Below are 11,600 nucleotides of genomic sequence, written 5' to 3'. Positions count from 1 at the left end.
ATTGGGTTGGTCACTCCGCCCCAGCTCCCCCTCACAGTTTCTCCCAACAAGTCCAATGCTGTTCATGCCCAGCAGGGTCCCTGTCCCCTGGTATCCCCCCAGTCCCCCTGGAGCCACAGCCTCCACCAAACGATGTTCCACAGGATCCACCCCAGAGCCTGACATGGGGAAAAGGGGCCAGGGCTGTGTGACCAGGACATCAAGGACGTGGATTATCCAGGTCCTGTGGCCTGGGTTGGGTTCCCCAGGGCAGGAAAGATGTCTGGCAGCTGGAGCAGGGTTAGGGAAGGGCCTCCAAGGTGGGGCTGGAGCCCTTGGGCTGTGAGCAGAGGCTGAGGGAGCTGGTCTTGTCCAGCCTGAGCAGGAAAGGCTGAGGGGCTCCTTATCCCAGCCTGGCAGTGCCAGCAAGGAGGGGATGGAGAACACAGAGCCAGGCTCTTCACCAGGGGCCTGGTGGGAGACAAAAGCCAATGGGTGTAAGGGGAAAGAGGGGAGATCAGCCAGGCCAGGAGGAGATGAAATGAGTCAGGCTGATTTCAGCATTTCCTCAGCACCAAAAGCAGCCTGACCTCCCTTCTCCATCCACCACTGACAGCTTTGCACATCAGGAATTGTTTGAGCTGTTTTTCCCCCACTTCAGGATGAGCATCCTGATACAAGAACCTAACTGTGTTTATATCTATCACAGAACCACATTTGTCAGAAATTCATTCTAGCATGAAAATCACTTGTGGATGGTGGACTCATCAGACACTGCTGGGATCCTGCACATAGTTCAACCATGGTCTGTCGGCCATGAAGAGAAACTTTCTGTGCCTCTGAGTCTCACGGGTTCCTGACCCCCAAAGGACACAAACCTGATGAGTTGTGGTTCCCACTGCAGGGGCACTTGGACCTTGGCTCTGCACAGGAGAGCTCTTCATCCACTTTCCCTCTTTTCCTCCCTCTGGGCATGGAGGGAGCTCCTGACTTCAGCCTGTGACTCGTGTGTGCAAAGAGCAAATCTGGGCAGAATTGGGGCAGGGAGGGTTTAGGGGGATTTTGGGATTTGTGCTGGGCACAGAAGGAGTTTTCCATTGCTCTGAGACTGTCTGCTGTGCACAATGGATTTAATAGCCAGCAGAGGAATGACTTTTGCATTGGATGGAGCTGTGCCTTCCCTTGGCTTTTTTGGCTGGTAATAAATATGAATATCCCTCTGTGTCTGCGGCAGCTCCTTCTCCAAGGAAAGCAGGTGGGAGTTGGAGCCCAGGAGCTGAAACCTGCAGGTGCAGCCTGGGCTGGAGGGAGCTCAGATTTGCACAGACTGCTCTGAGTGCCAGGGCTTGGATGGGGGAAATGGTGGGGTGGGGGTAGGGACAGAATCTGATGGATTGTCAGCCACAAAGGGTCTTGATTTTCATATCTATTCAAACTGCAGGAGGAGGTACTTGGATTCAGTGTCAATTGGAGATTGCACATATCAATGTATTAACTAAAAAATCAAAACGGGACCTAAAAAATGGTTTCTCTCTCCCTGTGTAAATAAAATTCATTCATTTCAACTAAACTAATGGAATCCGCCTAACCAACCACAAAGGATTTGAAAGCTTAAATCAAATTATTTCCAGAGGCTTGGCTTGTTAAGGTGTTCTGAATGTTAATGAGCCCTGGGCCACTGAATTCCTGCACTGAAGAGCTGAAGGCTGAAGAAGCCTCTGGAGCAGTAAAATTCAGCAGCAGCCTCCAAGTTGCTGAGGATGTCAGCAGCCCCCACTGAGGCCATCCCTGCCCAGAGACCCTGGGGGAATGGGAAGACAAGGAGAGCGTCCCTGGGGCTGGGGCAGCAGAACTCAGAGGCACCAGCGGCTCCAGCTGGGAAATGGAGAGTGGGATGGGGCTGTGAAAGCCCTGCCTGGGCTGTGCCAAGCAGGACACACAAGCCCTGACCCCAATCCACTAAAAAACTCTCAAGGAGACATTTAAAAGGAATGACAATTGTTTGTGTGCTCTGAGTTGGATGTACTGCAGAAATACCAACAAGAGATTCTCAGGAGCTCAAAACAACAAAATAGCCTTTACTTGCAACTTTTAGAAAATCAGAGAAACTTTGGAAAAAGGTATTATATGACATTTCATAAACACAAAACACTTCTCAAATCATTACCTTGGCCCATTCACTTCAAAAAATCTAAGCCTGTACAGTTTTAAGTTAATAAAAATATGCAAGAGGACAGAATTAGAAAAAGAAGACAGAAAGAGAGAAAGACAAAATAGATACAGAGAAGCACACACAGGTACCAACTCCTGGATTCCAGTGAGATTCAGGTAGAAATTCCAAGAGGAGGTAGGGCTCCCCTTGTGATCAGCCTTAAATACCCCTTGGTGTTCCTGGGCCCTTCCCCCTGGTGGGACTTGGGGTCATTTGGTCACTCAGGAGCTGGGCTGGGGCTCCAGAGGTGGCTGTGGAGCATTGCCTGTGCTGTGCCAGGGACTGACAGACACTGCTGGGCTGGGATAGAGGATCTGGGGGGATTGGGGTTCCAGGGCAGGGCAGGGCTGGGGTTCCAGGACAGGGCAAGGCTGGACCTGCCCCTTCCTCCCCCTCACATAAAATGTTTCCAGCCAACAATCTCCTCCAGTCTGTCACAACAGTCAACATTGGAGGTGAAATCCCAATATGGCCATTGGGACCTGCAGGAGAAGGACAGTTCTTTTCCATAGGAAGGAAAGCACAGAGCCCCACTGTTTGGAAGGCAGGTGAAAGCCTCATTAGGCCAAGGCCAGCCAGATTTTTCAGGAATGGCAGATTTTGTCCGGGGGCAGTCTTTGGATATAGGGAATTTTGGAGACAATCTCAATTTTGGCCATGGCACCTGGAGAAGCAGGACAGTTCTTTCCCAAAGGAAAGAAAAGCATGGAGCCTTCCCCCATGATTTGGAGGCAGATAAGCAGTGACCCTTACCAAACGACTGCCTGCCAGATTTGTCCTGGCAATATGCCCATGGGAACAATCCCTGGATATAAGGAAATGGAGGTGAAATCCCAATTCTGGCCATGTGTGCCTAGAGGAGAAGGAGAGTTCTTTTCCATAGGAAGGAAAGCCCCGAGCCCCAGTGCTTCAATAGCAGATGAGAAGAGACTCTGCAGGTGCCAAGCTGTCAGGCAGCCCCTGGAGGCCAAACCAGCCAGACCTGCTCCGTGTTCCCTTGGATCCTTGGGACCCCACAGTGTCCCAGTGATCTCCGTGGTTCCCCAGGCCCCACAATGACACGGGACTCCTCTGTTTCATGAGGCCGCAATGTCACAATGGACCTGTGGACCCTGGGGGTTTGCAGTGTCACAATGGTCTCCTTTGGCTCCACAGGGTCACAATGGAACACTGATGACACGAGGCCCTGCAGTGTCACAATGGACCTTTGGTTCCCTGCAGCCCTGCAGTGCCACAAAGGCCTCTTGGTTTCACGAGGCCCCACAGGGTCACAATGCTTTGCTTATTCCATGGGGCCTCATAGTGTCCCAATGTATTCCATGATCCCATGAGTCCCCCCAGTGTCACAGTGGTCTCCTTGGTTCTATGGTGCCCCAAAGAGTCACAATGGCCCCTTGGTTCCATGAGGCTGTGAAGTCTCTAAATGGTGTCTCCATGATTCCATGAGGCCTTGTAATGTCACAATGGACCTTTGGCCCCCTGGGGTCTCACAGTGTCACAATGGCCTCTTGGTCCCATGACATCCCAAAGAGTTATTATGGTCTCCATGGTTCCCTGAGGCCCTGTGGTATCACAATGGACCCTTGGTTTGATGGGGCCTCTCAGTGTCACAATGATCCCGACATTCCCGAGAGTGTCACAATGGTCCCTTGGTCTCACAGGCCCCACAGTGTCACAATGGTCCCTTGGTTCCATGGTGCCCCACAGTGTCACAATGGTCCCTTGGTTCCATGGTTCCTGTGCTGGTGCATTCCCCCCTCCCCTTCTCAGGCCGCCCTGCCAGCTGAGAAATGCTCGCTGGCCTCAGCCTTGGCCAGCAGCCCCTGGGCTCAGCTCCTCTGGAGCTCAGCACAAACACGCACTGCTCCAGGCACTGCTGCTGCCCAGCCAGCTCCTGGCTGCTTTAGGAGCAGCCCTGGGAACTGTTTGTGTTCCCTCGGTGGCACAACATCCCTGTTCTCACCCTGCCAAAGAAAGCTGCTGATGCCAAGTGCGGCCAGGATGAAACATGGCTGGGACTGCAGCCCCTCTCTTGGGGCCCTACAAACAGCGCTCCAAAAGGAGCCCTTGGAGCTCTCCTGGGCCAGCGACTCCCTCTGAGTGGGGCCTCTCCGAGCCGGGAACTCTCCCGTTTGCTGCACTCGGGGATCCCCAACAACGAGGGAGCCTGGGCCGATCACCCCACTCCTCCAGGCTCAACCCTTCCCTGCTGGGGAGATGCCAAAGCATCCCCAGGGAGCATTTCCCTTTGCTCAGGGGAATTTCTCACAGGTGCCTTGCACTGACTCTCTGTGTCTGTGTGCACACAGGAGTGCCCATGTGCTGGGCAAATGTGGCAGAAATGCTCTGAGTGCCTTGGATAGCTGAGCCAGTCAGGCCTGTAGGTGAGGTTAAATCACAAGGTCTAAGTGAAATGCTTCTAAGAGTTGTCCTTTTGCTAAGTTGTTATGTTTTATATAAGTTATAAGCTGAGTTAAATATTTTTAAATGTTATTCCTCTGTTAAATTGCTACGTTGTAGGTTATAAGTTAGGTTAAATATTGTTAAGCTCTTTTCTTTTGCTAAATTGTGACTGTGAAGCTATCATTTAAGGTTAAGGTGTAAGTCCTGTTAAGTTTGAACTCTGTTAAGCTTTTAGGCCATATTCCTTTTATCCTTGCCCTCACTGCCCTTTTGTCACACACACACACACACACACACACACAGTGACAGTTCTCGATTCATTTCTGGTTTGATTGCCTGGATTTTGTTTGGTTTTGTTGTTGCTTTGTTTCCTTGCTGTGCCTGAAGTGTCCAGTCAGGAGCAGAGTGACTCTTGCCAAGGAACTTTGTGCTGCTGTCACTTTAATATTAAATCTGGTTTTTGCTGGGGATTTTTCCAGCACTCTCAAGGCCTCGTTGCTCACAGGGCGAAGGAGCCCTGGCCCAGGCTCTGGCCCTGGGGGACACAGGGACGCTGCCGGGGGGTCCCTGTCCCCCTGTCCCACCCCCACAGCCTTGGCCCCCGTCCCCGTGTCAGGCTCTGGGGTCGATCTCGTGGAACATCCTCTGGGGGAGGCTGCGGCACCGGGGGCAGGGGGACCCGGGGGGACAGGGGACCCCGCTGTGCACGAACAGCGTTGGACTTCTCTGGGGGAACTGGGAGGGGGAATGGGGCAGAGTGACCTCCCCAGTGACCTCACACAGCCCCTGTGATGTCACACATCTCCCTGTGATGTCACAGAGCCAACTCTATGATGTCACCCTGTGATGCCATACAGCAGTGCTCTGATATCACAGAAGACTGTGATGTCACAAAGTCACTATGTGAAGTCACAGTCCATTCTGTGATGTCACAGCCTGCTCTATGATGTTACAACACTTTCTGATGCCACAGAGCCACCCTCGATGATGGCAGAGTCTGCTCGATGGCCTCACACCCTACTCTGGGACATCACAGCCAGCTCTGTGATGTCACATCGCCCTCAGAGATGTCACAAACCTCTCAGGATCTCAGTTACATTGAAACATTGAAGTTTCTTGTACTTTGAAGAGATCACTGTTAGGGACACTGAGAAAGTGTCCCCAGGTTCCAGTTAGGGCAGAACACTGGAGGCAGTGATGAGAGCTGGGGACAAGCAAGGGAAAGGTGTCTCTGGTGCTGAGCAAACCTGGATGTGTTTCAGGAATGCAAAGGGCACAGGCCTGAGCCCCAGCCCCTGGCAAGGCAGATCCTGTCCCTCCCTCATTGCTCAGGGCTCTTCCCGGGATGGGCACTGGCATGTGGGGATGTGCAGTGCCAAGGGCAGGACCATGGGGCGGCCCCTGCCAGGCTGCTGAGCAGGGACAAGGAGGCACTGAGGCCCCAGGGCTGCAAGGGTCACTTGTCCCCTGGTGGCCTCAGGCCCAGGGCCAGCAGCCATGGCCAAAGGGCTGCACAGGTTGGCTCTGTCAGGGCCTTGCAGCTGCTGCACATCCCTGAGCCCTCTGCAGCCCAGGCTGTCCCACGGTGTCCCTGCCCTGCGCCTCTGTCCCTGCAGGCTGTCGTCACCCCCGGCTGCCCCACCTCGCTGGCCCTTCCTTTGCTGGCAGCTCTGCCTCCTGCTGCCCCTGCCTGGCCACACAAAGCCTTGGGCTGCTCCAGGCTCCTGCTGGGGACGTGCTGCACCACAGCCCTGCCCTGGGAGGGAAATTCCTTTCTCCTGGTGTTCAGTCTGGGCCCCCCCAGCTGTCCTTGGTGCCATTATTTCTTTCTCTCACTTTTTTATACAAGGAAAAAAATCTCCATCCTCTCTGAAACCACCCTTCAATCCCTCCCAGGCTACTCCTGTTCTGTCCTCAATCACCATATCACTGACCCCAGAGTCTGCAGCCTCTACCTGCTGGTTATGTGATGAGGCCTCCAAACCCCATCTTGGGAGATTTTTGGGCCCTCTACAAGGTCTGTGAAAATTGAAAAACAGTCAAAGTTATTTTCTTCAAAATCTTGCAGTGACAGAACAAGGATCAATATATTTAAACTGAATGAGGGTGGATTTACATTTGTTAGAAGGAGGAAATATTTTATAATTATGAGAGTGACACAAAATGGATACTGTTTTTCCACAAAGATGTATTCCCCATCCCAGGAATGCTCCAAAATCAGGGAATGTGTGCAACCTGACCCTGTGAAATCCCCTCCCCTCCCCAAGGATGGAATTCCTGTTGTGTGGGTTCTCTGATGTGCTGGGTGCCCTCACAACACTTCTGGCCAGAATGTCTGATGAGGGCAGCCAGGCTGCTGCAGGGCAGTGACCTCACAGCCATCACCATGGCAGCCCTGTCCCCTGGGCCTGGCTCTCCCCTTTCCTCTGCCCTTGCCTTGTCTCTGCTGGCATGAAGAGTTTTGTTGATAATATCTTGTCCCCAAGGTGCTGGGCCAATGGCTTCCCCATCAGGCTCCTGGAGCAGAAGTGGCTTTTCAGAGCCCAGCCAGAAATGAGCCCTGAGGCAGCAGCTCTGCAGCACTGGCCACCAGGCCGGGTTGCAAGGGAGGCTTCTGGCCATGCCCTGCAAGCAGCTGCTGCTGCCAAGGTGCCTTTGGTGCCTCGGGCTGTCCCTGGCACAGCTCCCAGCACGGCACTCTGCCCTTGTGCCCGAGGCCTTCCCTGTGCTGGGGCTGGCCTGGGGCTGTTCCTGCAGCGGGACCTGCCCTGCTCCTGGCACAGGAAAGGCAGTTCCTGCTGGAGCAGGAGGCTCTGCCTGCAATGGGCTCAAACCACTCCAGCAAGGCCCTGCTGACTTCAAAATTGCTTCCTAGAGCAGAATATCCTATGGGTGTTGTAGCTTCTGGACTGTGGAGTAAATAACTCTGGTTTAGAGCTTACTGTCTAGTCATGATCTGATTGTATTTATATAAATATGTCTGGTATTCCATCATTAATCCTGTAGGAAAAATTGCATTGACAAATTGTTCAATTCTACCTGTCCAATCGTTTATACATAAACCTTTGACAAATTCTGGGGCCGGTATTGGATCCAGTCACTCCCAGACTCCTCTCTTAAAAGGAATTTTAGAAGTCTGGGGGCTCTGCAGGGCTTTTAGAACTCATGGTGGCTGCTGGGTGTCTCCATCTCATAACTCAGCAGGAGTTTCTCCAATAATGAAATAAAGCTTTTGCCTGAAGCTCCCACTCTGCCCATGACAGGAACCCCTGTGAGTACCTGTGACATCCCAGCTCTTTGGCAGCCTGGGGACTCCTGGGATGTCACTGTGGAGCCCCCATGAGTGCCTGTGACAGATTGGTGCCTTTGCAGCCCAAGGTACCCTGGGATGTCACCATGGAATGGCTGTGACTGCCTCTGACCACACAGCTCTTTGCCATCCCCAGAAACCCTTGGGAGGGCTCCATGGAGCCCCTGTCTCTGTGTGTGCCATTCCAGCTCTTGAACAGCCTGGAAACTCTTGGAAAGTCCCCATGGAACCCCTCTGAGATCCTGTGACAAATCTCATCCTTAGAAGGCAACCATCACCAGGAAACCCTGTTGCTATGGTCAGTTTCCATGGCAACCATCCCCACCCCTGTTGCTATGGTCGGTTTCCATGGCAACCATCCCCAGCCCCTGTTGCTATGGTCAGTTTCCATGGCAACCATCCCCAGCCCCTGTTGCTATGGTCAGTCCCTGGGCAGCTCCATGGAGACCCCATGCCAGGGGTGGTTGCCATGGACACCAGCTCAGGCCTGGAGCCAGAGCCCGTTGCCATGGCAACCATTGGCACTCCCATCCCCAGGGTCATGGATCCCAGAACCACAGAATTGGCTGAGCTGGGAGGGACCCATCAGGATCCTCGAGTCCAACTGCTGGCCCTGCACAGGACACCCCAACACTGCCAGCCTGGGCCTGGCAGCGCTGTCCAAACGCTGCTGGAGCTCAGAGAGCCCTGGAGCTGTGACCCTTCCCTGGGGAGCCTGGGCAGTGCCCCAGCAGCCTCTGGGCAAAAACCTTTTCCTGAGATCCAACCTCAGCCTGCCCCGACTCAGCTGCAGCCGCTCCCTCCACTCCTGTCCCTGGGCACCAGAGTGAAGAGGTTCCCTCAGCCCCAGCCAGGGACCCGCTCCCAAGGCTGCTGCCATGGCCACCAGGGCTGGCACCAGCTGGGATGCTCGGTTTCCAAGAACTGGGGTTTGGGAATGGGATTCCTCAATTTCCTGCTCCCGCTAAAACCACCCTGCCATTTGCTGCCCTCCCACCTACCATGGAAAGCACAAAAGGCAAAGATTCCAGGCTGGAATAAGAACAATTTACTAGGAACAGCAACAAGACCGGGACCAAACAGGAACAGAAAGAATATTGATAACAGAAGGGATAAGATAAACTATTTCCACAGAAAACTACATCACCAGTGACTGTCTCTTCCTGGCCACGTGTTTCCTCCTGCATGGAAAGGACACCCTTCTCCTCAGGGAGAGAGAAAGAGTCCCTTTCCTGCCCCTGGCAATGACCTGAGGTGGGAGTGAATGTAGTGACAGGGCCATGGCCAGACCCTCATGTTCTTCAATCCCATATCAGGCCATTGGTAGGGGCAGGAAAAGGGACAGGTGTCTTCCCAGCATGGATCACAGGGAGCATGGATCACCAGGGCTCTTCCCAACATGGTCCTCCAATGGGGGATGAAGCTGGAGCAGTGCACAAAGCTCTTCCTGCAGCTGGGGAATTTTCAGGGCTTCCCTTACCGGTGGCTCCGTTGGTGTTTGGTCAAGTGAGAGCTCTGGGTGAAGCTCTTCCCACACTGGGAACGCTCATATGGCCTCTCCCTGGTATGGATGGACTGGTGCCTGACAAGGGTTGAGTTATGCTGGAAGCTCCTCCCACAGTCGGGGCAGCGGAGGGGCCTCTCATCCGTGTGAATCCGCTCATGCAGGAGGAGATTTGAGCTGGTCTGAAATAGTTTCCCACATGTGGGGCACTCATAGGGCCTCTCCCCAGTGTGGATGCGCTTGTGTCTGATGAGGTGGAAGTTGCGCTTGAAGCTCTTCCTGCAGTCGGGGCATTGAAAGGGCCTCTCCTCTGTGTGAATCTGCTGGTGGCAGAGGAGATCAGAGCTGGTGTGAAACCTCTTCTGACACTTGGGACACTCGTAGGGCCTCTCCCCAGTGTGGATGCGTTGGTGGATGATGAGGTGGGACCTGCAGCTGAATCCCTTCCCACACTCCCCACACTCGTAGGGCCATTCGCCGGTGTGAATCATCAGGTGTCGTTTCAGATTGTTGCTCTGCCTGAAGCTCTTCCCACACTCCGAGCACTTGTACGGCTTCTCCCCATGGTGAACCTCCTCATGGAGATCCAGCTCCAAGCTCTGGCTTGAGCTCTGCCCACCTTCCTGGCCCAGGGTGGATCTTTCCTGCTCAGAACACCCTGGGCTAGGTTTGCAGCCTCTCTTCCTGGGGGATTTTTGGGGCTTTTCCTCCCCGTTGGATTCCTGTGCTGTGGGGCTGCTCAAAATGGCCTCTTCTACAACGTTCTTCCACGGGGATTTGCCCTCACTGGTCCCCATCCTCAGCTCCTTGTCTGGGGGAGGAAGGACAAGGAGAGGATGGGATTTGCCTCCATGCCACAGGGAAGGACAAGGAGATCCCCCAAGTGCACCCCCGGCAGGAGGGCACCGGCAGCGGGGCTGTCCTGCAGCCGGGGGCCATGCTGGGCTGGGAGATGGAGCAGGAGAGAGGAAGAAAGGGGCACTGACTTCCTCCTCACCTGCCTGGGGGTCCCAGGGCATCTTCCTCTTCCTTGCAGCCTCCTCCTCCATCCAGCCAAAGTCTGGGTATGGGAAATTCTGTTTTGGAAGGAAAACAAGGGATGAGCACATTAAGTTTTGTACTGGTTTGCAGGCAAACCTGGGAGAGAGTCTAAGCCAGAATGACAATTGAATAAGAAAATTAAGATCAAGGCAATGATACAGAAACACTGGTTTAATCTGACAGAGTCAGGATATAACCTGACACCCCGTTGCTCAGGGTGGTGGTAGCAGTCTGATGAAATGGTGGCTGCAGTCAGGCTGGAGTGATGAACGTGATTCTGTCAAAGCAGTGATCCTGTAGAAGGGTCTGGTCTTCCTCTGAAGGTCCAGTGGTGCTTATGGAGCTCTTGTCCTCTGGGAATGCAGTAGCCAAGGTGGTTGTGGTATTGCAAATGGTGAGATTATATCCAGGTAGGAATGCTTGGTTCCTCCCCCTGGGCGGAGCATCCCACAATGGGATGATGTAATTTTATCAGTCCTGCAGTGACAGTCAATGGCCCATTAAGAGAAGATGGCCCTGGAGGGCGTTATCAGGGCTGAGCCATGGAAGAGATAAAGAACACTGCCCCACCTGTTGATAACAGTTTATGGAGATGGGGACTGAAAACACTTTTGGTTACATCTGACACTGTAACCTGAAACAGTGAGGCAATCCCTGCTCGGGGTGGGGGGTGAACACCACCCCCCTTACCCAAACTGGCTCAGGTGTAAAACCCCCACCCTGGGAAGGCCACGCACACAGGGGACAATGACACACTTGCCCCGCCCCAGGGGAGATCTCTGTCCCTGTCAGTCCCTTGTTCTCCCCCTTTTCTTTTTCTTTCCATCTCTCTCTCTACCCCTCATTTACTGTTCAATAAAATCCACTTTGGATTTGGTCTCCTTAGCACCTTAATTAGGGCAGAGGCATCTCTCTAACAATTTTATTAGCCAGATTGCAATATTAATTTGGCACAGTGAGTTCAGGGCTCTGTTGTCTGACCCCAAGTGCCTTTGACAACAGCCTGGTTCCCTCCTCTGAGGAGGTTTTGCCTCTTCTGGAGGAACTCTTGGAAACTTGGATGCAGCTTTCTCTGAGCAACTTATAGAAGAACTTATGAGGAAAATGGCTGTTGTGGGTGGCCAGTGTAAAGATAATATTTTCTTATCCTT

At 53.4% G+C, this 11,600-nt stretch overlaps 1 protein-coding gene across 1 annotated transcript; it reads right to left on the bottom strand.

Annotated features, from left to right (window-relative positions):
• Window positions 1–9,380: 9,380 nt before the first annotated feature.
• Window positions 9,381–10,713, bottom strand: LOC146764362 (uncharacterized). Its single transcript, XM_085565283.1, has one exon. It carries the CDS (start codon window positions 10,515–10,517, stop codon window positions 9,381–9,383), a length of 1,137 nt encoding a protein of 378 aa, XP_085421409.1. The 5' UTR covers window positions 10,518–10,713.
• Between the last annotated feature and the right edge of the window lie 887 nt (window positions 10,714–11,600).

Source organism: Lonchura striata, chromosome 35 (genome assembly GCF_050655825.1).
Source record: "Lonchura striata isolate lonStrDom1 chromosome 35, ASM5065582v1, whole genome shotgun sequence".
NCBI classification, from domain to species: Eukaryota; Metazoa; Chordata; class Aves; order Passeriformes; family Estrildidae; genus Lonchura; species Lonchura striata.
Note: the sequence above shows the minus strand (reverse complement) of the source record. Positions and strands in the feature narration are given on the sequence as shown.